This window comes from Ostrinia furnacalis, unplaced genomic scaffold (assembly GCF_004193835.3).
Source record: "Ostrinia furnacalis isolate ACB-3 unplaced genomic scaffold, ASM419383v2 OfSCF3000, whole genome shotgun sequence".
Taxonomy (NCBI): Eukaryota; Metazoa; Arthropoda; class Insecta; order Lepidoptera; family Crambidae; genus Ostrinia; species Ostrinia furnacalis.
Genome location: NW_021133239.1, coordinates 7,673 through 35,178, shown reverse-complemented (window position 1 = coordinate 35,178; position 27,506 = coordinate 7,673). Strand labels below are relative to the sequence as shown.

Here is a 27,506-nt window from a genome sequence, read left to right as displayed (position 1 = left end):
ACACTTTTTTTTTAAATGTTGCCAACTTGCCAGCGCCATGTTGAATTTTGTTGTGCTTCGAAAACATTGTGAGCACGTGGATTGTTGGATTCATTTTGGCGAAATTTGGTAGTAATATCAGTTATTCAGTTTTTTGGATTGTTTTCAATTGCTCTCCTAAAAGTGCGATCAACATTTATTGGAAATCTAAGTAAGTACGTTCTTGGGATAAGCCGGCAATGATACACATCATTTAGTTCATCATGGGGTTTAGTCGGTAGCCTCGTAGGTCATGATGCTACAACTGTAGCACCTAAACAAATACATACCATAATTTAAACAACATTATTCTATCACATTTTGAGAGCCTCTGTGACTTATTTAAAATTGCGTAACCTTTCATTTTGTAATCACATCACATTTGCTTACGTGTTGGATGTGAAGGTTTCCGCACATTGCTCGTGACCCTCAACGAAGTAGTACGTTTTGTGTGTCGAAAAAACTAAGAACACGTGTCTATTTTATTTTTATATTTCAAGCATTGCTAAAATTATATTTGTTTCGTATAAGTGTCTGGGGAAGTGATTGTGATCAAACGCGGTGATTGTACTTTGTGGACCATGCTTGCCTCAAGCGGTTTTCGCTAAGCGGTGATCTGGATTTTTACTGCACAATTACTACAACATACTGATCTAACCTGAAAGTTAGACATACAAGTACATCTCGTTAGGACTTTCATAAAAGTGTATTTAGTTTAGTCTGCATTTTTGCAAGGACATTAACCTACTTGCGTTAGTAACTAATGATAAACTGTGATAAAAAACAATCTGATATAATGGAATGGCCCACAGTAAGTAGGTCAATTACTTATCTAAAATTATCAAAATTTGCAGAGTTTACAGTACTGTGACAGAATTATTTAGACATGTGCTTTGTGAGTAAATACCTAGTACATTTAAAAAATAATTATAAATACTTTTATTTTAATTAATTTGTGCGTTTCTGGTTAGTAAGTTAAACAATTTAATTTAATATTTACTACAGTAATTATAACTGTGTTGATTTCTTTTTAAATTAGGGCTGTATGGTTTTTTGTTTTATTTATTTATTTTGTTTCTTAGTTATGTTTTAATTCATAAAAAAAATACATCAAAAACTAAATATTATTTAATAATTACCGGCAGTTTATTATACCTACAAGTCATTAATAAGTATTTATAGTGTTCAATATCTTAGGTTTTCCTTTGCTTTATTTGAAAAAGAAATAGCTTAAATTTTTATTTATATTGATAAATGCTTAGGAAGTAAGTTACATAAAGTTTCTTTTTACAAGCTTTTATTATCCTTGTGTAATTTACCTGAAAATTTTAAATGTTCAGTAACAATTTTATAGTTATCAAAATAAGGCTGGTTTAGGTAGCTATTTACAAACATGACTGATAAAGCACCAATTAGTCTACTTTTTATTATAATAAGATTAGGTTGTGTTTTTCATAGGTGATAACATGTAGTTTATTTTGTTGTAGATTATTGGTAAAAGTGGCTTTTTACAATGGCACCTTGTCGTCAACTACTTATGTGGTCTGTCCCATCAATAGCAGTTTTATTGGGAATTTTCTGGTTCCGAAAAAAGAGGGAGTATGCCAAGTCTGACCCTGGTGGAAGAGAAAGACTAAAAAGCTTAAAAGAAGAATTAGCTGAAGTTTTGAATGCAGAGGCTCAGGCTATGAGAATTTCCCCGTGTGGCAAAACAGACCGCTCAATCATTAAATCCGCTCCAATTGACATTGTCCCTAATGGTAGTGGTTCTCAACGATCATCGCCCTTACAACTTACTGATGAAGAAGTAGATATAGAGATAGAAAAAATCATAAGGAAAAAATCCCTTGAAAAGGAAAAGAGGATGTCTTTTGGGACTGGTACCCAAAGCTTAGTTGCTAACAGTTGTAAAATGGAGTCTTCATTTGTCATCAAAGAAACCCCTTCCAACTTATTTTCATCACTTGAAACAGAAAATACTTACAATAAGAATGATGTTGATGCTTGTTCTATAAAAACCAATGAAATTGATGCAAAAGTTGTGATTTCTAAGGATAGTATTACAGATGAACTGGAAGCAGAATATTCACAACAGAATAGTACAAAACTAGATACTGCTGCATCTGAAGTCAACACTACTGACGACAGTACAGTAGCAGATACAGAAGAATTAAATATGAATAATAATAATAATGTTGTTGATGAACCTAGTGATAGTAATGACAGTGAAAATAGATTCTCAGCAGCACAAACAAGACGTATCTCAGAAAGAGATTCTGCCAATCACAGTCCAGTGGACCCAATGCTAGCTAGTCCATCAATGTGTCACTTTTCAGATAACCACAGTGAGGTAATTATGCATATAAATCTACCTGGCTTATCAGCTTTGTTGCTTTAACATTTAACCCAACCTTCTCAGTTCCAGTCAAGGCTACATGAATGACATTATTATATTTATATGTTTTTATAATATCATAGCATAACCATAGTGCTAATTCATTCATTTTCTGGTATTTGTGTTTTAGGGTTCAAGTGACAGTGGAAAAGGATGCTCAGAGGCGGCTAGCCCACCTCCAGCAAATTTAAACATGGTTCCCTCAGATGCAGGGCTTAGAATTCATCAATTTATTATACCACAGACCCTGGTTGGTCTGCTAATAGGAAAACATGGGTCCTTTGTCACCCAAATTAAGGCTAAAACTGGTGCAAGTGTGTATGTTAGGAGACATCCTGATTCTGTCAAGCAAAAGATTTGTGCAGTTGAAGGTAAAATAATCTCCTTCTTTCTTAATTTGTCACATTTTTATTTGAACCATTTATAATACTTATGTTCTGATTTCAGGAACTCAGAGTGAAATTGAAGCAGCATTAGAAATGATCAAGGAGAAATTCCCTGAAAAGAGATTTCCTAACTTCTCACTTCAGGAAATCAGTGCTGAGCTATATCAAAAGCTGGCTCCTCTCGTACCAGAGTTCCTTCAAGTGAGTTTTCGATTTTATCTTTGTCGTATCCAAAACCACACGTTACATTTATTATGGTGCACATTATTTTGTATTTTTTTGATGTAACTCAAACAGTATGGGTTTACATGGTTAAGCGTGTGGACATTTATGCTGAACTTGTCAGTTGCAGCTTGTGGAATCGGTGAACAACGACACCATAATGACGTGCCTCGTGAGCGCGGGGCACTTCTTCCTGCAGCAGCCCCTGCACCCCACCTTCCCCTCTCTGCACGCACTGCACCGCCTCATGGCCGCCACCTACCAAAATCCGGATGTGCCGGCTTTACCGCGCCCTGTTAAAGGTAACTTTCGTAAACCGGTTTTACGCCGTCATTACTCGATCTTTCAACTTAATGAGAGCATTTTTTCCAAGGTACCAAAGTATCTTGCGGCCGATGTGTACTGGTTTGGCATTCGCAAAATACATATTAAAATAATATGACCTTACAGAAATAGGTTAAAGCTAATTTACAATTTATGCTAATATGATTATTTTATAACTTTTGGTGAAAATTTGCATATTATGAAACATTTGTTTTTATTATTGAATTTTAAGTTTCTTTGTTATTTTCCTTAGACAAATGAGAAGATTCAGTCTTTTTTACAATCAAATGCTAATAATAATGTTTCGTTTTACAGAGGGCTCCATATGCGCGGCGCCGACAGAGAACAACTGGTACCGCGCGCAGGTGATCTCCACGTCGGAGGAGAATGACACGTCTGTGGTGAAGCTGGTCGACTTCGGGGGCTACCTCACCGTGGACAACGACCAGCTCAAACAGATCCGTTCAGATTTCATGACCCTGCCCTTCCAGGCAACAGAAGCCCTTCTGGCCTTCGTGAAACCAGCAAATAATGGTTAATTGATTCACATTATTTTTCGCTTGCTCCATCTTCCCGCTTTCTTCCCATTTAGTTTTTTTCACATCTGCTTTTTGGACGTAATACAATTAATGACGAAACAATTGCAATTTAATTATTATCACTTTACATTGTAAATGTTTTCCCTTCAATTAATTGAATGATTATTTTAATTATATCCAATCATCAACAATTGCTTTTAAATTATCATTAATCCACTTGCAATCCATTATGATTTAAGTGCATGGTGAGTACCTACTTGTAATTTTGTAATGTTTTTTTTTTCTTTTCAATTATACTATTGCAGTGTAGTTTAATTAGGATCATATGATTAAAGTGCATAATTAAATCTTTCATATAGGAAGGAATGTCAAATTATGTTTAACATCTATTTATCAAGGTCGAGTCGACTAGAGACCTCCTTTTTTATGAGATCCTTTACATGGAATCATGGATCCTGATTTTGATAATCATGAAAAGCGTTTCGAACTCGTGAAGTTCAAAAACTAGCCAAGATCTAAAGATCTTGGCTAGTTTTTAGCTTCAACCTAAAGGTTGAAGTTAAAAATTCCCATAACTCCACCAACACGGCCGAATGTGATTGCAGTCAAATACCTGCTTTGTTCAGCACTAAAAAATGTGCGACCCATATAACATGTATAACGAATTATTAGTAAGTTTGGGCTATCATCATGTTTGTTATCCCACAGACTAACGAAGCAGAGATCGTAAACAGTGGGGTAGGTTAGATTGTAAACTAACTATGTCAGATTATAATCTGATGGAATACACAATTTTACAGTGACATGTTATCTTTCATATTCGTTATCCCATAAAATAACGAAGTATATCACAATCTACATAGTATAAAACAGTCGCTTTGTCTGTCCCTATGTATGCTTAGATCTTTAAAACTACGCAATGGATTTTGATGCGGTTTTTTTAGATAGAGTGATTCAAAAGGAAGGTTTATAAAATATGTATACTTAGCACCCGTGCAAAGCCGGGGCGGGTCACTATTCTAAAACAGGGTTCGATTATTATCCGATAATTACGCTTCATGATGAATTATCCGATAATTATCAACAGTATAAGAAACATTTGTCATATTGTTTCATAAGAAATTCTGATTCCAAATGTTGCTTTATGTTTTTGGTTGCTTTTTGTTGTCAAGTTATCCATCGCTAGTCGCATAAAGCTTAGAAAATAGATAAATATTTTGACCCTAGATAACTAGTGATCATTGTGGAGCTAAATACATAGGTTTTATAACTATCTATGTTGATTAACACCCACCACTAGAAACAAGTGCGGAAATACACGTTCGAAAACTTCGAATACAGTTCATTTAGTCGGCCGTTTGGTGTAGTGGTTCGAAACGGACTACTATTCCGGGGGTTGCGGGTTCGATTCCCGCACAGTACAAACATTTGTGTGCATGAACATATTTGTTTGTATTGGACTGGGTGTTTTCTATATATGTATAATATGTTTGTATTTACAAAAAAAAAGTATTTAAGTATGTTTATATCCGTTATCTAGTACCCATAGTACAAGCTTTGCTTAGTTTGGGACTAGAAGCGCAGTGTAAAATGTCCAAGGATATTTATATTATATTATATTGTACAGGCATATAAATGGTATGGTGAAGTCAGAAATTTGATATTATCATTTTTTTTATTTTATTTTCATACAAAATAAATTATATAAAATCCGATTTGTATGAAAAATAAAATATTTAAAATGAAGATATTAATTTTCTGACTTCACCATACCATTTATATGACCATGTTAACATGGGCTAGTGTCGGCTCATATACCCATTTACCTAACACCCTGTATATTTATATTTTCACAAGCTAATTTTTTTATATTATCAACCGATAATTATCCATCTGTTATTATCAAGATAATTGTCATGATAATTATCATTGATATTATCCTTCCGAACCCTGGTCTAAAATGAAAGTTCATTTTCCCTTTTTCCGTTTTCCCCCACAGAAGCGGAGTGGAGCGGCGAGGCGCTCCGCATCATGGCCGGGCTCACCGCCGGGCAGCTGCTGCACGCGCAGGTGGCCGGCTACGACGAGGCGGGCCTGCCGCTCGTCCACCTCTACCTCACACTTAACCCGCAGGTCAGTATCACCAGTAGGGTGGTCCTTATTTTTCGACTTTTGAATTATCCCTGGGGCACTTTCTCATTCGATTATATACCTCTAAATATGAAATTAGCTTTTTTTTGTTTTTTTTTTTAGTTAAGATTTAGAGGTCGACCAGCTGTCAAAATATTTACAAAAGCTTTGAAAATCTTAAATCATGGTTTCATAAATGTTTTATTTAAGTGTTTATATCACATTTTACGTGCAAATGAACATCGCATAAATAGAATAGACAATCGCTTCTTGTCCCCTTCTCCCCTCAACCTTCTGTACCGACCATGGTACCGACGCGTCGAGATACTAACAAGTAAACTCTTATATCTTAAAAATAATTGATTCAAATATGTACATTGTACATAATATCTTAGTTCATAACAACAACAATAATTTTGTAATATTTTTATTTGGCTTTGGCTTTAAAAATAAATGAATCTAACAAAAACAGATTTTGTTTTTACTTAAAATTCAAACCTTGGTAGCGACCCCTAAATGTCCTTTAAAAATTAAAAAAATAATAATGAAAGACTTTCATATGGTATATATTCAAGTTACGTGGTGCCCCGCAAAATATAAGAAAAAAAATTTTTTTCGTAGGAATAAGGACCACCCTAATCACCAGTCTAAGAGTAGGCGCACACCGTTGATTTTTAGTTGGCCGATAGTTGTGCCCGATTTCAAATTGTATGAAGAATCGGCCAAATCGAATCGGCGTAGTGTGCGCACTCCCATACATGCCCATACTGATCGAACTGCCCGACGAAAAATCAACGGTGTGCGCCTACTCTAACTGGCTCATCTTTCCTTTCAAGTGACGTCCACTGCTGAACCCTAAAGTTGTTGGCTACGCTTGTCGGAAAATAGCGCTTGTTAGAAATAGTTAGCCAAATGGCCATCGCCATGGCAATCGCTGAAACTTTAGCATGTTTTCGGCTATAGTCTGGTCTCTGAGCACGTAGAATTTTGTCCAATGACCCCAAGCTACCCATCCTTATCGCTGGCGCGTAATTATATTGCTGCCGCGACTGTGCGGGCGCCCGCAGTGAGTGTGCAAGCGCAACAGCAACATAATTACGCGCGAGCGATAAGGTTGGGTAGCTTGGGGTCATTGGACAAAATTCTACGTGCTCACGGACCAGACTATAACTGGGTCATCTTTTCTTTCAAGTGACGTCCACTGCTGAATCCTAAAGTTGTTGGCTACGCTTGTCGGAAAATAGCGCTCGTTAGAAATAGTTAGCAAAATGGCCATCGCCATAGCAATCGCCGAAACTTAAGCATGTTTTCGGCTATAGTCTGGTCTCTGAGCACGTAGAATTTTGTCCAATGACCCCAAGCTACCCATCCTTATCGCTGGCGCGTAATTATATTGCTGCCGCGACTGTGCGACGGGCGCCCGCAGTGAGTGTGCAAGCGCAACAGCAACATAATTACGCGCGAGCGATAAGGATGGGTAGCTTGGGGTCATTGGACAAAATTCTACGTGCTCACGGACCAGACTATAACTGGGTCATCTTTTCTTTCAAGTGACGTCCACTGCTGAATCCTAAAGTTGTTGGCTACGCTTGTCAGAAAATAGCGCTTGTTAGAAATAGTTAGCCAAATGGCCATCGCCATGGCAACCGCTGAAACTTTAGCATGTTTTCGGCTATTGACAATTTAAACGGCTATTTTCGTTCGCAGCAAGTAATATTCCTGAACCGAGAGCTGGTGGAGCGCGGGTTGGCGGAGTGGGACGTGCCGCCGGACTCGTGAACCGCTCCGAGACTACTTTTATTTTATGAAGCTGACTAGTTTTATGGGGTTGCATTTCTATTGACACTATTGATTGTACATAATTTAAATGTCACCGTTTACCGATTGCTGTAGTGAAAGATCGTGTAGTCTCTCACCTACGACTAGTTGTGCGAGTTGTCACTTGTAAGCTCTTAAATTAATAAATGTTACGATTTCAGTTTCTCTTTTTTGGTTCGTTAGCGAGAACTTTAGGCTGCTACTTTGCTATTGACTCGTTATGTATAAGTAGTAAATTAAAACGGGAATAGGAATATGTACTGTTTGTACGTATCAGTACCGCGAACCTAGATCTAAAGCCCTATTCGCTTGTAACTTACTATTGATACTCTTTGTCGGAGCTCCCACAATAGGAACTGTTAGATACAATACGCTTATGATATGATTGATTAGATAAATTCATAAAGTATACCGCAAATTGTTGTTGTAATTATATTATAAGGTTATTTTTACGTTTTTGGGACTTTTTGTCCATTTCCTAAATTATCTTTTATGATAATGATGATAAATTTTGTAGGTTTTGGATACAAATGCAGGATGCGCTCATTATACATTTTTTGTTGACACTGCCTTATGCATTTTCGTATTAACGCGCCAGAAACGTTATTTCTGATCCTCAAAACAAAATTAGTTAATTTTGTTACAAATTTGTAATTACATAGCTATTTTTTTCTAATGTGCCAAAAGTTGCATTCATATTTTTGCCGAATTAGTTTTTTTTTAATTTGTACTTATTATGTAGAAATATAAAGGCAATTAATGCCTTTTTAAGACGTGCCTTCTGATAAATTTTAATTTCCAGTGATTAAAAACTAATTTCATTACATGAAATGAAATGTATCTAAAATAGTATTTGTCACATGATGCAAATTTTTGTACTAATTGACCATCTTCTTGAATGGTACTTATAATAGTAAGAACTGTACCTTGGATTCACCAATGTTGTGACAAAAAAGTATTTTACTTATGTTGTACCCACACGAAGCGGTGTTTCAGTGATCTTCTTTGTAATTAATTATGAATGACTGAGAATGTATATTAGTGTTGTATATTATCTGTGTATAAAAGTACAATAGGACATCACGATGTGGCTGGTTCAAGTAAAGATGTTATTGTACTGGTATGATATATGAAATCCTTATCTTCCTTTAATTACTTTGATAGGGTGGCTAATTTCATTGCAGTGCACTGAAAACTTTTCTTCAAAACTTCTTTTAAACCCCTTTTTTTATTACAACACATTAACATACTTCCAGTTTCATTCCACAAATGCCAAAACATCTGCAAGACAACTGGCCATCTTATTGAATATTGATTTCCTATCGATCAAATATTTAAATCTATTTTCTTTCAGATGGCACATTTAATAACTTTGTGCAACTTCTGCATTGAAGCTTTGTGGTAACTAACAAATTATTTAGTTTGAACTGAAACTATAATGAGCAAGTTGACTATCCTGATTTTGATAGTATAATAGTGTACATAATAGAGCGTTTAAGTAGTTATAAAGCAATATTCAGTGTTCTTTTAGTAAATTCAGTATTTTTAATATGTTGAAAAAATAAGTGTTTCGTCTTAGTGGTAATTTTTTTTGTATGCGTATTGTGTAGTAATCTTGGCAAACTCATGGGAACTTTGTGACTATTAGACTGTAGTTAATTTTACATCATCGAGTCGTGACTTAGATTATTATGATTATAAAGTACCAAGCCAGAGAAGTTATGTTAAAAATCATGTTGAATACATAGTTGGTACATAACAAAAAATAATTGGTTAGTGTAATGATTACTTAGATAGCTGGCTCTCCGTTTGCATTTTGTTGACGTCCCTATTGTAAATAAACTAATATATTTGCGGTTAAATCAATAAATTATCGTTTTAACAAAAGACTTTTATTTACGTACGTTCTCCAAAGACCTTTGCTCCTTTGTGCAAGTTTCTTATTATAGGATTATCGATTTAATGTGGGCTAATGTATTGAAGCTGAGTGTTGGATAAAGAATGTACCTTTTCTCGATTTTTTGTAACGCATTAGTCCTACAAATGTAGGAGACTGCAAATGCACTATTCTCAATAGTCGAGCGAGACCAATTTATTATGGGTCTCAAAACGTCATTTTTATGAGAAGGTATTTTACTTACATGTGACGTTTCGACTATTACTATACGACTGGTCACAGATTAGAGTGTCTAACCACTAAAGCGACTGGTTACACAGCATACACGGTGTCTCGCGACATTTTTGCGGGTAGTGAAGATCTTCGTCTACCTTCATAAAAATTCACGTTGCTAGTGATGTTACACCTACCACGACACAACACACAACGTTACGTTGTTCTTAGGTTCAAATTTAATGGAACACGAAAACGCTGAATCTCCATAATGATCCATATTTACAAATCAAATAAAGGTGCAACCTTAATTATGCGGCCATTATGATTCGAATTGATATTCATAGTGTCATTTACCACAAATAATGTTTATCAACCCCAGATAACAATAACTTCTTTATTCAACACAAGCAAGATAAGTTCTACACTTCTTCAAGATGTATTATAAAGTAAAAAAAATATTTCACACAAAAAAGCAAACGAGGTGTATTACGGAGTACACCCGCATTCTATTTGGATTTTCTAAAACTATTTACTCAAGAGATGATTTAGTATCTCTCTATATTAAAATCTGAAAACAGGGTAAAAATATCAAACAGGTTGGGTTATATAATAAAAACTGTATTCAAGTTATACATAAAAAATTACATATTTTATTTCTTTCGTATATATTTATATCCCAGTCCACTTAATATAAAATAAACCTACCAACAAGTCATAAAAATGATTTACACATAACAACAATAGTCATTTTTCTAAAATTTTAGTTTTGAAGTAACTGTTCTTAATTTTATTATTGTTCACGCAGTACGACATAAGAATCACTAAATATATGGTATTTTTATATTACTATTGCCTATATAAAAATATACTATTATGCAAATCATGGAAGAGCGACAGTCTGTGGAATTAAACACGGCAGTACACATATAGTCCAGTCAATAAAGCATTATAGATGGAAAACTGTAGAACACAATTTCTGACATCAGGACTTTATTTAGACTAGTTAGGAGGTGAACATAGCAAAAGTCCCCGCCCTTAGCCCTTGAGCCGGCGGGGAGAGGGGGGTTTAAAGGTGCCACTTTTCGGTTTTTCGCTTAATCCTCGGAAACTATGCGTCCTAGTGACATGACTACTATGAACCAAAAAAAGCTTATTCAATTTGCTACAGATGAGATGGACAAGTTTTTCTATAAATTGTATAGTTTTCGCGGCATCTGCTCTAGAAGGTCTGTAATATTGGAAATTTTATTTTTGTCTTACATGTTCCCATCAGGAGAAAATCGACTAAATCAACATTGAGCAATCATTCTAGACATGCGGGAGCATGTTAAGCCTAGTTCCAGCGAGGGGACTACACCGTGCGTATATTTAGACGAATCACTTTGAGCCACTTTTGACTCCTCATCACTCAAAAACTACTGTGCATTAACACTTCAAATTTGGCTCATGTGTTGAGACTTGCAAGATATACATCAGTTTCAAATTTCATAAATATGCCTCAAACGGTTCTTTAGATATTGACGTCCAAAAATCTACATGTCTGACCTATAGACCAAATTCTAACCACTTCCAGATGACCTCGAAGGTTCAAATTTGGCATCCAGAAAGGTAGTTATGTAAATACAAAGGAACAAATAAAAAACCAGTAAATTTTAACATTTCACATGTGATAGATAGATAGTAGTGCTCTAAATATCGATTTTTGAACGTCAATACCTAAATAACCGTTTGAGGTATATTTATGAAATTTGAAGCTGATGTACATCTTGCAAGTCTCAATACATGAGCCAAATTTGAAGTGTTAATGCACAGTAGTTTTTGAATGATGAGGAGTCAAAAGTGGCTCTAATTGGTTCGTCTAAATATACGCACGGTGCAGTCCCCTCCATGGAACTAGGCTTAACATGCTCCCGCATGTCTATAGTGTTTGCTCAATGTTGATTTAGTCGATTTTCTCCTGAAAGGAACATGTAAGACAACAATAAAATTTCCAATTTTACAGACCTTCTAGAGCAGATGCCGCAAAAACTATACAAGATATAGAAAAACTTGACGGTCTCACCTGTAGCAAATTGAATAGGCTTTTTTTGGTTCATAGTAGTCATGTCACTAGGACGCATAGTTTCCGAGGATTAAGCGAAAAACCGAAAAGTGGTACCTTTAAACCCCCCTCTCCCTGCCGGCTCAAGGGCTAAGGGCGGGGACTTTTGCTATGTTCACCACCTAACTAGGCTAAATAAAGTCCCGAGGTCAGAAATTGTGTTCCACGGATTTCTCTCTACACCGTCGTTAAGGCATTCATTGACTGGACTAATGCAATCATATCATGTACTTATGCTATCTATTAAACGGTTTAGATAAACTGATTAAGGCAAATAACTTTACGTTTTCACAAACCACACTCATTCAAATTGAATCGACGAAAACAATTAATCAATAGGTTTAAAATATAAAAATGTTACCAATCAATGGTACGAAACCCGCCATTCACTGTTTGTGCCCCATAGCTTGCATATTATCACAACAAGGAAATTACGTCTTTATTTAACTATATTAAAATGAACAATTGCCTACAGTAGTTGTAATTATCTAATGATAAGACGATACAAAATCTTAACTCCAAACATCAGATGAATATTTCTTCATAGAGTCAAGTTTCTTTAGGAATTGCACAGCCTCTGCTTCTGTGCGGCCTCCCTTCTCTTGAACAGCCTTCAGGACGATATTCCTCACGTCAACTGCCATGTTCTTAGCATCCCTGGGAAAATATTTTCAACATGAATTCCGAAATTATGTACATCAAAAATTAAGTAGCTATATGTACATTACTTTCACCATTCGACTTTATGAAACCAGTGTCGACACATGGTACAAAATTGAATAAGTTATCTTTTGTTATCGGACGAAATTAATATTATAATAAATCAATGCCATAACTCACCCACAAACATAGAAGTGACCATTGCGATTTCCAAGAATATCCCAAATTTTATCAATATTTTTCTCCAAAAGATGAGTTACATACACTTTATGTTCTTGGTCGCGAGAGAAGGCGACATTAAGTATAACGTCACCATTCTTCTCATAGTCCTCGAGTTCCTGAAAACAAACATTGCATAATTAAAGATGTTTGAATAGGACTGCAACATACCAGTATAAAAGTAGGTAATTAAGTAAATTACGGTAATGATGGCGACTCAACAATTTGGTCATGACGCTCTATAAATAGAGTCGAATTGCGCTGCATTATTTAAATGGGGGCCTTGAAGGAGTGAAGCTTGTCTCACTGTCAATATGGGTTTTATGTTACGAGAAATCGAATGTTATAAATCTTACGTTTTGGTAAATGTAATCTTGGTTGCGATGTCTACATCCAAAGTATAGTATATTTTCGCCGACTTCTTTGCCATTGGCGCGAGCGTGAGCTCGCTCCTGAAGAAACCCGCGGAAAGGTGCCAGCCCTGTTCCCGGGCCCACCATTATAATAGGAGTCTGTGTTTGAAGTGGCAACCTATAAAAAATAACAATAATTGTTACTATAGATTCATAAATGGCAAGAAGTTTGATTGCTAATCTCACAAAAAAAAGTAGAAAATGACGACTCTTTTTATTAATAAACTAGCTGTGCCCGCGACTTTGTACGAGTGAAAATAGTTTGAATAATATTTCCCGTTTTTGCAACATTTTTCTTTACTTCTCCGCCCTTGTCTTCATCAATAAATGGGCTATCCAACACAAAAAGAATTTTCAAATCGGATCAGTAGTTCCTGAAATTAGCGCGTTCTACCAAACAAACACTTCAGCTTCTATTAAGTATAATTAACTGCAGAATCAGATACATTTCTGTGTGTGCAATATAAGGTGGTTCAGACCTGAATTGGGACTTCCTTATGTACACAGGGACACGTGGCAAAGGCTTTCCTTCTTCAGGTTTATGTTTGGCCAACCAAGTTGTGGCCACGCCTTTGTTGACGCGACCCGTTGATGTTTTGTACTCCACAACCACTGCAGTTATGTGAACAGTCTCAGGGTGTAGCTGAAATGTTTAAATATTATTATTATTTATTTATTCATTCATTGCTTGTTGATGAGATATTTCAGCTAATATAAAATCATTATACCTTAGGACTTGATGAAATTGAATAGTATCTAGGTTGCAAACGAGGTAATAATTCACATAGATGATCTAGGGGAGGTTTACACGATGGTACATCTTCTAAAATGTGCACAATATTTCTACAAGCATCTGTTATAAATGACTGGAACAGAGCCTTGCCCTCTTGGGAGTTGGTAGCCATAAGTAGAAGTTTCTTCTTGTCCTGTGAAATGAATCAAATTATGTTTTGTTTCAAAATAAATTATTTTGCTATAAATCAACAAGTTTTTAGTTAAAATTTCTTTTGCCCATGAATTTTTAATTTCGTCGTTATAATATTTAAAACTACTAACTTCCTCATCAGTACAGTACTCCGCAAGTTCTCTCAGTATATGAGTGCGTGGTAATGCTGTAATTTCTAAATAATGTGACAAAGCAGTACGGTAAGATGTAGGACAAGGGAATGGATTCTTTTTGCTGCTTTCTTGGTCAGTATTTATCAGTGAGAATATTTCATCCAGATCTGCATTAGTTAATGCTCCAAGACGATCCACAAGATTTGAATCATTTATTGGATACACAGCCACATGGTCACCTGTAATAGGAATGTTATTAATTAGCTATAAGACTGATCAAAATGTATTATATTGATCTGAAAATAATTTAAATTTCACTTACCAGCTTCATATCGCATTTTAGAGTCAGAAATATCCAACTCAACATGTAGACAAGATCTGCCTCCACCATTGTGCAATTCCTTATTGACTTTGATTGCTGCCAAGAAGGGATTCTTAGCATCATATGGTCTGAAATCGTGTGAAAATTGAGAAACCTCAGTCAAATACAATATTCAATATTTAAAATATATTATTCTGAGTATAATGTTTTGCCTATAAAGATAGTGTGTGTTGTTGAAATTAATAAGTGTATAGCAGATTAGTATTATATTAATTAAAATATGGATATCTTACGGTCTTTGAACTTGGTAGGTGTGGAGCCGAGCAATCTCTCCAGTGAAGACATTTTCTGGAACCACTTCACCTGGGGGATGAGTGACAAGACGGAACTGGCGTGTCAACTCTTCCTCGCCCGTACTCTCAATGTTGTATTTTTCACACACAGCGGGCCAAAATCTGTCTTTCCATGTAATGAAATCATCTTCTATACTGAAATTAAGATTTTTGTTAGTCCTTATTAGCACCTATGCTAATATTATTAGCACCTATTTTCAAAATTGAATATTTGTGTATAATTCAACACTCACTTTGCATCATCATCCCCAAGACCGAGCTCAAATACTCTTGTGGCTCCCAATTCTTCAAGACGCTTGTCCAAATAGATGGCTACAGCATTGTAGTGCTCGTACGTTTTGTTCCCCAATCCAAATACCTGGTAACAATCCATAAATATTAGGCAATACTAGATTTAGTTACTAAAGCAGAATTGAATAGATAATGTAAAAACCATTCTAAAAATTCTACTTAACAGTAATAGAAATCATTTAATCTAGCTCTGATTGGCGGTTTTACATTAAAAAAAGACAAATTTTGCATATAACCGATATAATTAGAAATCTAAGCCTTGTATGACATCAATCTATGTATACCTACTATGCCAAGGTCTTGTTCAATAAATATGTTATTTATATGTTTTAAAAACCTTGCATATTAACAATAATATGCTTTTATATTAAAAATATTAGCATTAAGTCTAATAAATAAGTTTTCGTCTTAGATTAATTAAGGTTTTCGTACCATATACTTGAGTTTCTTGAATGGTGATATAATACGTCTAACATTCACAATTTCGCTTATGAAACGTGGATTTATCCTCAATAACGCATTCATATTTAATATATTTATAAATATACATGTAACTCTCTAATATTAACACTTTAATAAGAATAAATTCAATGAAATTCTTCACAAATCTAACCTAACTATCAAACTCTTCTCATAATTAAAACTCACTACGATCACAAGTCCAGATTAGATCCGTAAAGCTAATAATAATTAGTTTTACTGAAATTTACAACAAATCACGTTTAATAATGTGATTGTAAAACTTTCTGTACATTTTAGGTATTTTTATTTACAAAACTGCACGATTTGAACCATTTGAACTGTGTCCTCAATACGTCATGTTGACATATCACATATCAACGAATGACTTTTTCTTTTTTTATTGAAACGATTGACGGCGCTGGCTCAATCCTAATTTATCCAAAGGCCTAAGATAAAACACCTTAGCTTCGAGTGGTAGGTGCAGCGTTGCCAGACGTCCCGATTTTGGCGGGACGTCCCGATTTTTAAATCAAATTTAAATGTCCCGCGCGGGACAGGCTCTGTCCCGCTTTTCGGAGAGAGACACTCACTTCACCAGACTATTGTTTGAAACGCCATATTATTATAAAGAATAAAACTTTTTTAATTTTTTATTCTAAAGACGAATTTAACTATAGAGTAAATCTGATTTAAAATAAATTTTTTTTGTTAAAATACATTTTCTATGGCTACTTTTGCTATCTATTGTCACGTAAACGTAATTTTAAGTCAATAAAAAGATACATATTTGAAAACCTTTGATTATATACGTTTTTTTTTTACTATATCCCGCTTTTGACGGAAGAATCCCGCTATTTTCACTCAAAAAGTACCAAAGTCCCGACTTGGCGAAAAAAAAAACTGGCAACGCTGGGTAGGTGGCACCTTTTGGTTGTTTAACTTTAGACCACACACAACTACTGGTTCTGCACTACCCGTATCTTTACCAGATCGTTGGTCTACCTAGTGGGAGTTTTTCCTACAAGAACTTTCTGCCCCAAGTCCCCAACTGCCATCAGCTCCTCGAGCTGTGTGCTCCTCCTAACTGTACTGTACTGTACTGCCACTTGAGTTTAGCAATTCTGATTAATTTTTATCGGTCTCTTTGGTTTTCCTGTGGATCTCCTCATTTCTGATTCGATCACGCAGGGTAAACTCCGAGCATAACACGCTCCATAGCATTTTAGGTGAGCTTACCACGAATCCGTTCTGTATGTCATCACTGTCACTGGCAACACACTGATCAAAGTCTTTTGTCTTGAGAAACTGCGGTATATCGAGAAGCTACCAGAACTCTGCGCTTGACCTACCTATATCTGGACTACTTGTCCCAGGTATACATAATCATCATACATACCGCATAATTAAGTCCAGTGAGGTCAGGGTCTCCATTCTTTAACCATTCATAAAACTCCATGGCATTGTCTGTTGGATCTCCTTCTCCATATGTCGCCATACAGAACACTGCCAACGAATTAGGGATTTCTTGGAGTTTTGTAAGTTCCTCCTAAAATGTAAAAGTTACATACATTCATAATGCAATACAGGAAATCATAACGAATAAACCGAGAAGATGGATATTAAGCAAGTAATTAACGAAATCTGTATATACTTTCGATTCGATGTACCTAGCATCTTTTAAGTTTAGCTTTGCTAAAAACAAACACCAACCTTAGACGAAAAACTTCAGAATTTTAAAAAACTAATCTAGAATATATTCTTTAAACTTTCTATAGGTAGCTACTGATCGTAGAATTCCACCAACATTATCACTTCATTAATATTTATACCCGTTTTCTGAACTCAACAATATACAACTGTTTGTTGCCGAGTTCGTGAATGCCTAGATCTATTTACTTAGATTACCTAGTATAATTTAGTATCAGGACAAACCATATCACACTCCTCAGGGTCTGCAACCATGCCTTTCATCTTGTATCGCACACCTTCTTTGGCGAGGCGACCAGCAAACTCTTCACCGGTGCCCGTTTGCGATCCATAGAAGACTACTAAGCTTCTACCAGATGATTTTAATTTTTTGATAAAAGAGTTTTCTGTGACTTGAATAGAGCCCGCAGTTCTGTAACAAATTATGAATTGTAAGTGTATTTGTATTTTTAGTCGTTTCATCGTAACGTAAGAAACATCGTAATGTCCGTCGGTAGATAGGTACAGTTAAGAGGTAGGCATAACAATATTAGGCACTTGTTTATATCTCATTAAGGGTGCGTTTCGACCAGAGATGTGCGACGATGGGTAGCGAGCAGGGGATGTGGTTAAGAACGAACAGAATCCCTTCATTACTCTCGCCTCGGTTTTAGCTATGGTGGAAACCTGTGAGAAGTGAGTTAAGCTAAAGAGATGAAGAGAGGGGATGTGTGCTATATGGATCTGCGCAAGAGATTTGGGATGCAGACTATGCAGAGCAGTTACTTTATTGACATAATGTCCCAAGTGGTCCTAAAATAGTGATAGGCAGAAGACAATAAATATACCTACCTAATATGTAGTGGGTTCGATTCGAGGCAATTCGATTTTTTCAAGCTATTTATAAGTAAAATAGTTACCTAAATAGGTAGTTACTTATCCGAAATGCAAAATTAACAAATAATGTGGATTGTTTTTAAATGATGCTTATGTAGGATAGTCCTAACTACTAACACAGATAATATAATACTAGTCTACTACTAATATCTTCATCGTTTAGAAAAACGGCCAATCTGAGTAATTTGTACATGGACTTTGGACATAATATATCTGCAGGTTTTCCTGTTATCTACCCAAATTATGTTTATAGAGACTCTAAATACTAAATCACGATGATATCACATGTTCGCGTCGCGGTCTTTGTCTATTGCCATAAATTGTACAAAATATATGCTTTACTGACCTTTGTACAGTCGACATCACGTGACACTGTATCAGAGTAAGTATAAATAGTACCTTGTATAAATACCTTATATATTTTTGTTGCAAATCACATTTGAGTAGGTATGAAGGTGTGGTAGTGCCAATTTAGACATCAAAATTTAGTGTTTTTTTGTTTGTTGTAGCTGAATAACTTGGTATTCTTGGTACCTATAAGTATGTAGTAGTCTTTTTTTGATTTTACTACAAAATTAATTTAATTAATTAAATAGGTAGGTAATTCATAATTATTTCATGTCATTATTACAAAGCAAATTCTAAAAATCCATTATTATTCTTCGACACTTTCTTTATCACTTATTATTCTGGCTGGTGTTATACCCGCCAGTTGCCGATAAGACCCTCTTTATCTTCAGTCTTTTACAGAACAATATGTGCGTGATTACAAAATCAAATAAATAATGTTTTACGCATTGAACTGTGAGTCAAACTACTTAACTTTTGTAACGAACTCCTATCTATACTTATCTTCTCATTTATAGATTATAGTGAGTACTTACTTAACTGTAGAGATCCTGATTGCCTGACTGATAAGGTAATCGTATACCTATGAATCTAAAATCTCTGCGGGTTTGAACAAAACATTTACATATTTGGAAAGTTTTCAAGTACCTAGGTAAGTTAGATAGGTAACCTAAGCTACCTAAATAGTTACAATGTATAACAGGCAGGTACGTAAATGGTTGTTGTGGTGAGAAAATAAAGCATTCTTTATCTTTTTGTTATAAGGAATAACATTACTATTTGATTTTATTATATTGTTCCTACGTCATTTAACTCGTATAAGAAATACGTGTTTCTCTATTTTAACATAATGCTTTATTTCCACCAATTTAGCATTACTTAGTAAAACAAAGAACAGAATAATAACAATTAATTAACAAAACATAGCTAGGTATTCTACTGGGAAACTTAGCGAATTGCATAGCATAACAACGATATTGAATTGAATACCGTTTAATATCGTTGATGAAAAGTTCTTGAGACTTAAAATAGATTTTGTGCTTTATGAGATGACCTCCCCCCAAGGATTTTGTATTTAATTCGTCAAAAACTAATAAGCAATGTATTTAATAAAAACAAAAGTTAAATATGTAGTTAGTTATTCATTCAGCAATAGCCCAATGGTGTTCGGCATCGCGCTGCACAGTTGGAATTGGAGTCACTGCAGCAACAACAAACAGCGCCCCCTAGGGCGGCTATAATATAGGGGGCGCTGTTTAATTTTTCATACAAAATTTTTCGATGACACTGAATACGCAACGAAACGAACTCGAAAGTTTTTCCTACTAGAGGTACTGGTTCGATTAAAATTCGCTGCGAGGCGATCGTAGGGAATCTTTTAGCTTACACCTATCCCTAAGCCAATAATGGCTTATAATGTCTGTGTATTATTGTATTGTAGGTACGTAAGTACACGTAAAATTTATAATATCTTAACATAAATCGATTATTTACAACGAGTACTTAGAATGTAGGTCGGTGTACCTACTATTGTATCAATAGGTTAAAAATCAGTAGTTTAGTTGAGCAATTAATTAGGTAACTAATATGAATATGAGATGGTCGTTCAATTAGCCATTGTTTGATAGACGAGTTCGCACCCTAGTCTGCCGCACAGGGGTTCTTAATTGATACAAAACCAAATAAAAATTAATTACTATACTTAATACAAACTAGGTTAACGTGCCGACGTTAAAAAGACGCCTAACTCCTTAATTCTATAAGAAACAACAATTTTGAAATTAATCAGCGTTATATTTTTTTCTTAATTATTGTAACATTGTGAAAACCGATGGTTGCAGTAAATACTTATGGAACCCAAGATCGATCGCAAAGTTAGCGTAAGATGTGGTCTTCCTGAGCAGAAGAGCTGAAGTCTACTATTTTGTGTTTACTATGCTAAAAAAACTGCGCCAACAAACCAAAGTTTAGGGTACCAGACAGTTGATAATATCAACTTGATATACATGACATAGTTACCTACATCATAAATATGTACTTTTTAACATTAACAGTTAAAAAAAACCAGACCAATACACTAGTATTATATTATCTGTGCCAATACAAACAATATTATTATGTTCATGCATACTATGCAGGCATCGAACCCGCAACCTCTGGCATAGTACGTTACGAAACAATACACCCACCGGTCGACTAGTAATAAAAATTTATAATTAATACTGGGTACCTACATTATTCAAATTACATAATTACTGTGGATAGTGACTGTTTTTTGCGCTGCTTCTTCTCAGCACTGGCTCATGCCCGAAGCAGTGGTAAGGTTGGAACGTAAAAAATGCTCTTTAAGAGCCTTACAAAAATTTAATGATTTTCATCATAATCATTATCAACAGCCCTACACAGTCCGCTGCTGGACCAGTCCTGGATCTGTCAATAGGCTGTACGAGTATAGGCCGCGGCCTAGGGGCGGCAGATTTCAGATGACGCTTACTCGATTTCAGAAGATAAAAGTTAAATAAAGATCCAACTCCACCCTAGCCTACGGGCGGCAAAACTGTAAATCCGCCACTGTGCTGGACCATGAACCTCTTGCACTATACATATAGTGGAGGGTTTTGCCATAATCCCCACGCTTGGCAAGCGGGAGATCGCAGTTTATAAGATTGATGTTTTTCAGAGAGCGCTATATTTCCCGTTCTTTTAATGATTTTCAATTCAAAATAATATACTGTGCCAGTAGTAATATACATTGTTCTGCTGGCCGGAACATTACAAAGCGGATTCATGCCTGGTTATTGATGACGTATGATTTTATCCGTTAGTTTTATCGCCGTTTGGAATGACTTGACAAGAATGTCGATGTATCGCCGTATCACAGTTTCACAGTCTAACACTGTGCGATGGAATTATACCAGTATTATCATTCTGTGGTAATACTAATTTTGTACCTCCTACGATATTCTCAGTTTGACCCTAAGGTTGACTGGAGGAGAATGCCGACTGGCATTAAGTCCGCCTTATGTACAGTGTTATGTGCATGTAAGTTCTAAATAAATATAAAATTTACAATTGGGAATAGGGTGTTTGACGATATCACGCCACCAATCATTGGCTGAATTCAATTTTTTGGGGCAGTCAAAACGCGATTCTCTCTGAATGTAAGACAATCATCATGTTGATGATTATTTATAAAAAAAAGAAAGGAATGAATTCAACTTTCAACCCAAAAACTGTTACTGCACGCAGGAAGATTTAACGAAGGCTGCTGAACTGTCAACGCCACTCTTGTGGCGGAGTTTTGGGCTGACGCTGTGTAAGTTTTTTGCAGCTGAGACAAGACATATTTTGTGCAAGTTTCATGTCCCTTAAGCTTGCGGGCCTTCAATGCCAAGCAACTTAAGCAATTATTGTAGCCTTGCAATTGCAACATTGGTAAAGTTGATATTTTTGGAGCAAGCACTTCTAGTTATGTCTAATTCCATTAAATGTATATTATGTTACTGTAAAAGCTCGAATTGCAGTAAATCCTAAGATATTCCAGTAAAACCTAAGATCTACCAATTCCTAATGGTAAATGTCCCAAAAGGTTTGCGATTCGAACTCTTACCACCATTTCGTTGGTAAATCTTAGGATTAACATTAATAGCACGGTAAATGTTGAAAAACAAAACAACCTATATGTTATTCTGGGTTATAAACAATAATACTGTAAAGTTTCATCAAAATCAGTTCAGTAGTTTTTGCTTGAAAGAGTAACAAACATCCACACAAACTTTCGCGTTTATAATATTAGTAGGATGCATGCAGTACAAAATTTCAGTGTCCTAGATAGGCTAGATATGATATTTACAGGTATGCGCTACTATCAATGCTGGGTTATTATAATTCCGATTTTTTTCACTTCACATTTTTCGTTCATGCCATGGACGAAATAACAAAAATGATAATACCATGGAGTCCATGGTATTATCATTTTTGTTATAATCTTACTAATTAAAAGTTCTGTACACTTTTACGAAAACAAACATCGTTGGTTATGAGTCAGAAGGAATAAAAAAAGGAAACAGTAAAAATGTGAACACCAAAACACAAGAAAAAGAAATTATTGCATGCAAACCTACTTAATTTAAATAAGTTGGTGTTAGTTTGTACTTATTACTATCGTGCGTGATACCTTTATAATACTATGTACCTGTTTTGTCTAATAGGTAGTTGATGAAAGTAAGTAATTAAGGGTTACTCATTGTTTTATTCTTAAAACCAACATCTACCAGCTGACAGAGGTAAAACCTAGCATATACTGAATTCGAATGGTAAAAGCTCGAAAAAATCGTCGTATTTTCAGAAATACATACATTTACCAACTCATGTCGGTAAATCCTAAGACTTACACTTAAATCTTAAGATTAACCGTAGTTCGAGCTTTTACAGTAACATATACATCATACGTTATTTGTGTTAAATACTAAAAACAAGGTACCTATCCTTTTAAATAATTATACAACCACTTTTATGATTTCATACTTGTAAATTACACAACTAAGTAGGTAGGTATTTGTTGCGGAACTTGCGGAAATAACTACTTTGACGTTTATTTCTATAAAAAAACATACGAGTAATAATTATTAAGGAATACGTCATTTAACCATTTACCGTCCACGGATAAACAACAACCTGATTCAAACTGAATGACGTCGACATCTATTTTATTTATTATAGTACGCGCGCCGTAGTATTTTATACCGTACTCGTAGTAGGTAGGGGTCTATAATATACCTAACTGAAGTTACTCGTAGATTCATATTTTACATAAATGTATGCCTATTTGTTACAAATTAGCACCTATTGCAACTAGCCTACGTAAATGCTACAGTTACATTCTAAAGAATTTTATGACTTGAGCATAGATTACTTGGAATGGGGAATAGCCTATTAGCAAAATAGTGTTATTAGTTAGTTGTAGCTCTTTGCAACGCCCGTATTCACAAACATTACTATGAGGTCTCACAGTGCGCGTGGACGCACAGGGTGACACATGAATCATTCACAGTAGAGCTCTATTCAACGCTGAGCGTTCGATTTGCTGCTTCACATAAGCAAGCATCGTTTGTAAATACGTTATAGGTACCTAGTGAGTGAAAGCTACTAACTAGTAAGTACTACTCTGTCAGGTGCCTAGGTGGTGTCAGGACTTCAGGAACGACCTACTCGCCCAGTGGCGCATATGTAATTTGTTTCGCACGCACCAGTTGGAGTCACTGTTCTAGCCAGCAGCATTCAGCAGCAGCCCAACAAGCAATACGATAGCTCTCTGCTTCAGATTTATTTATTTCTAACCGTACAAAGATCCGTGCAGTGAATGGTAGCTTAGAAGGAAAACTAGGTGTGTCACGATCACGAAGGTAAAATGGTTCATGTACAATTATTAAGCCGTTGAAAATACTTTGCCATTTTACCTTATACATATTATGTGTGAGACTTGAGTTCGACATTATCAAACACAGTACCTACTTAGCAGCGCGTACCTACGCGGATCGCTAAGTAATTTCGGAGCTTTGCACCACCACATTTTGTGTGCATGCACTTTCTTCACTCTTTTAGCGAGATGCCTGTAACGTTAAACTTTGAATTGGAATTTGAAAAATACTGGCCTGAAATTTCGATAAAAGGCCGGACATTCTAGTCACAATTAAAAAAAATCGTCCTTGAAGCGAAGCGCACCCATTTTGAGGCGCACCTAAACTAAGTAATAGGACTAATAGGACTGCGCTTCGTCGAGAAATATAGGTGCGCTTTATTAGGTGCGCCTCAAAATGGGTGCGCTTTGAGGAATACCCACCTCATAGTGGTATGGTAGGCATGTTAGTTTTAATACTTATATCCATCTAATTAAAATAAAATAATAATTAAAGAGCCGCGAGCCGGACTGGTCTAAAAGTCCGGACATTTCCGGACGGTTGGTAACCCTTTGCATGGATGACATGATAGTAGCACAAATAATATAATACTAGTATAGTACTAGGTAATCAACTGTATACTCGAACCGCGGATAACAACTGTAACTATGATAACAATGATTGTGCGTAAGATTATTTTATTCGCGGTAAAGGCGTCTGTGCGTAGTCTTTTCTTGAGAACCTCCATCTTGGTCTTCGTAAAAAATATACTGTGAGTAGGTAATTCTTTAAGATAACGCAAATTGGGTCCGCATATTTAATTAGTCGAACTTGACCTTCAGCAAGTCCAGGTCTTTGCCTTACGTTATCGTTATTAAACTGACCATTCTCTGCGTCTACGGGTCTTGCCTCAGACGTAACTCGGCTGTTGGTTATGATATCTGTCTACGCCTGCCTTGAGCAAGGTTTAAAATTATTACATTACACAACCGGCCTACACCACAGAATACAGGCTACTATGTACCTACCTCTAGGTTTACCATTGAAGTGGCTGGCAGCACGTTCCAAAATAGGAATTATACTTGCAAAATTGTTGAGTGCGACATTACCTTACTAGAGTATTGCCATTGCCATAAGGCTTAAGGCCACTCGAATTATAATGTATTGCAAACAGATTTTTTTTTCTATATCAGTTTTTAAATTCTTATTTAGACAAAAATTATACATAGCCTGCGTAATGCAGAATAAAAATTGCGATGGCATAAGGTGCTTTTAATAAATACACAGGAGTCACAGGACACTACCAACTACTTCGAGTAATTAGTGGTATTAGTGCCGTCTACTACGGTTGATTAATAATACACCTTATCTCTACATCATTCGGATCCTATTTGCTTGACTAATCTGTTTTTGACATTATTATGGATTCGTGGATGGGTGTCAATTCTTATGGGTGCCAGGTTCACTAAATCTGAACAATGCAACTGTTCTTATTTAAGGCTAACTACTCTTATAATTTTATAAGTTTTGTAATTAGTTTCTTAAATTCTTAAATTTAATTTGTGTCAATTGCTTAACTCTACTACATTAATAAACTGCACATGCAGTTTTAACTTCAGCGAAAGTCTTGCCAATCACATAATGTAATGATTACTGCTATATTTTGTACGTAGCTATTGTGTAATACCTATCTAGTAACTTGATATAAGAGAGAGTCGGTGGAGGATATTTACCTAATAATCATGAGTAGATATTCAGTTTATTGAACTTATTTTAACTAAGGACTTATTCTTTTAACAATATTAAGACTTATTGCGCAAGTGCTTCATACGTACCCAATTTTTATAAACATAAAAAATGATTTTGCACTATCATGATTACTGAGTAATTAACTGCATAAACAATCACTTACGCCACAGCAACAGCCGATCATACTTACTGTATTGAGTATTTGCTAAGAATGATTTCGTCCTTCTTGTTTTCCTTCCTAGAACTGTAAAGCCACCAAACCGCTGCTCCCAATAACACGACGAGCATAATTATATCAAATGTGCTGAATAGTGATCCGCCAGCGACCGCGGCGGCTGCATCCTGAAGCACGTCCTGCGCGTTATCTGACATTTTGAGGTTATGTCTTTGCACAATAATCACGTTATGTATCAATAACTTTTTAGATAGAGGTATAAATTCGTTATTAATTGTCTAACACATTACCCGACGAACACATGACACTCAACATGGACACGTCCCACTATACACTCTACTTGAACAGTACTAAATTGCTAAAGTTTGACGTAGTTTGACTGTGTGTGCGAGTTTGCTGACGGAATTCGTGTTATCAGAGTGAATACGAATGACTATCGGCATATTCCGTCGACACGACAACTAACGATTGTAGCCGAGTTTAGCCGATTAAAGACGGGGGTACGTGAGAGACGAGAGTGTCTATGTAAACTTTAAAACAAGTTTGTTCCACGTGCCACGTATCAGCGAATTATGAAAATTCGAATGGAGCTCCGCGAAATAGCTGCAAGCGAACAGCATACGATGCCGCGATGCGGCACTGCTCTTGCAGTGACTGTGAATTTTTAGAGATTTTAACTTATTTAATGACTTTGCTAACCTTTACTCCTTTATTTTCTGTGTAAAATTTAATGGTCACAAAAATACGATAATCGTTACGTTAACCCTACCTAATTAACGCATTAATCTCAGAAATTAATCTGAATTAGGTTCTTCATTCTATTAAGTAATTAGACTTAGGTCAAAAAAACTTTTGACTGGTACTTTTTAGTTTTTATTCCTCTTAGTAAACAAATATTAAAGTTTAAAATCTTATAATAGTAAACATAGGTGCGCTTCGAGAAATACTTTAGGTGCGCCTCAAAATGGGTGCACTTCGAAAAATACCTCATACTTTTAGGTAGGTTCGGTACGTCAGTTGTAGAAGTTACGCGCGAGTTCATATCTATTCCCTTTCTATGATCTGAGGGTACCTCTTAACATAATCTTAACGAAACTAAATTGCGAACTCGAGGCCACAATCGTATGCTATCAAGACGACTCTGCAGGAACACTGTCCTCGATTTTAATTATGTATTTTGTTGTGACGCAATAAGGGGTCAGCCACTCAAGGTGACGGCCGGCGTGGGGCCGACACTTTACAGTTTATGGTATTTATGTATAAATCTATACCTATGTACAATTAACCTAAATTAATATCGCAATAAAACATCATTTTCTTTAAGTATTGTAGGGGACCATCAGCATTTACGTAACCAAAAGAAACGTTTCCACAAAAACGCAGCCCCGTAAGTAAGTGAATGAATTTTTATTTTTGCAGGACTACCT

General features: G+C 35.7%; 2 protein-coding genes across 6 annotated transcripts; one reads left to right on the top strand and one right to left on the bottom strand.

Moving 5' to 3' along the window:
- The first annotated feature begins 24 nt into the window (after window positions 1–24).
- On the top strand, window positions 25–9,714 carry spoon (A-kinase anchor protein spoonbill). 4 transcript variants are annotated; one of them, XM_028310309.1, is made up of 8 exons: window positions 25–190; window positions 1,506–2,368; window positions 2,544–2,784; window positions 2,861–3,000; window positions 3,152–3,323; window positions 3,661–3,879; window positions 5,884–6,017; window positions 7,722–9,714. In XM_028310309.1, the coding sequence occupies exons 2-8, from the start codon at window positions 1,532–1,534 to the stop codon at window positions 7,791–7,793; spliced, it is 1,815 nt and encodes a 604-aa protein (XP_028166110.1). In that variant the 5' UTR covers window positions 25–190; window positions 1,506–1,531; the 3' UTR covers window positions 7,794–9,714. The 4 variants fall into 4 exon arrangements, with proteins under 4 accessions (XP_028166110.1, XP_028166108.1, XP_028166109.1 ...); XM_028310307.1 differs by having other exon boundaries at window positions 3,146–3,323; window positions 7,722–9,663; XM_028310308.1 differs by lacking the exon at window positions 25–190 and adding an exon at window positions 388–829 and having other exon boundaries at window positions 3,146–3,323; window positions 7,722–9,663.
- A 913-nt stretch (window positions 9,715–10,627) lies between these two features.
- Window positions 10,628–26,482, bottom strand: Cpr (Cytochrome P450 reductase). Of its 2 annotated transcripts, XM_028310305.1 has the most exons (13): window positions 26,095–26,482; window positions 17,758–17,944; window positions 17,222–17,371; window positions 15,306–15,430; window positions 15,013–15,207; window positions 14,720–14,847; window positions 14,395–14,636; window positions 14,067–14,264; window positions 13,818–13,981; window positions 13,282–13,456; window positions 12,887–13,044; window positions 12,262–12,703; window positions 10,628–10,872 (listed from the first exon to the last, which is right to left on the bottom strand). In XM_028310305.1, the coding sequence occupies exons 1-12, from the start codon at window positions 26,274–26,276 to the stop codon at window positions 12,559–12,561; spliced, it is 2,049 nt and encodes a 682-aa protein (XP_028166106.1). In that variant the 5' UTR covers window positions 26,277–26,482; the 3' UTR covers window positions 10,628–10,872; window positions 12,262–12,558. The 2 variants fall into 2 exon arrangements, with proteins under 2 accessions (XP_028166106.1, XP_028166107.1); XM_028310306.1 differs by lacking the exons at window positions 10,628–10,872; window positions 17,222–17,371; window positions 17,758–17,944; window positions 26,095–26,482 and adding an exon at window positions 15,796–15,932 and having other exon boundaries at window positions 12,283–12,703.
- Window positions 26,483–27,506: the final 1,024 nt, after the last annotated feature.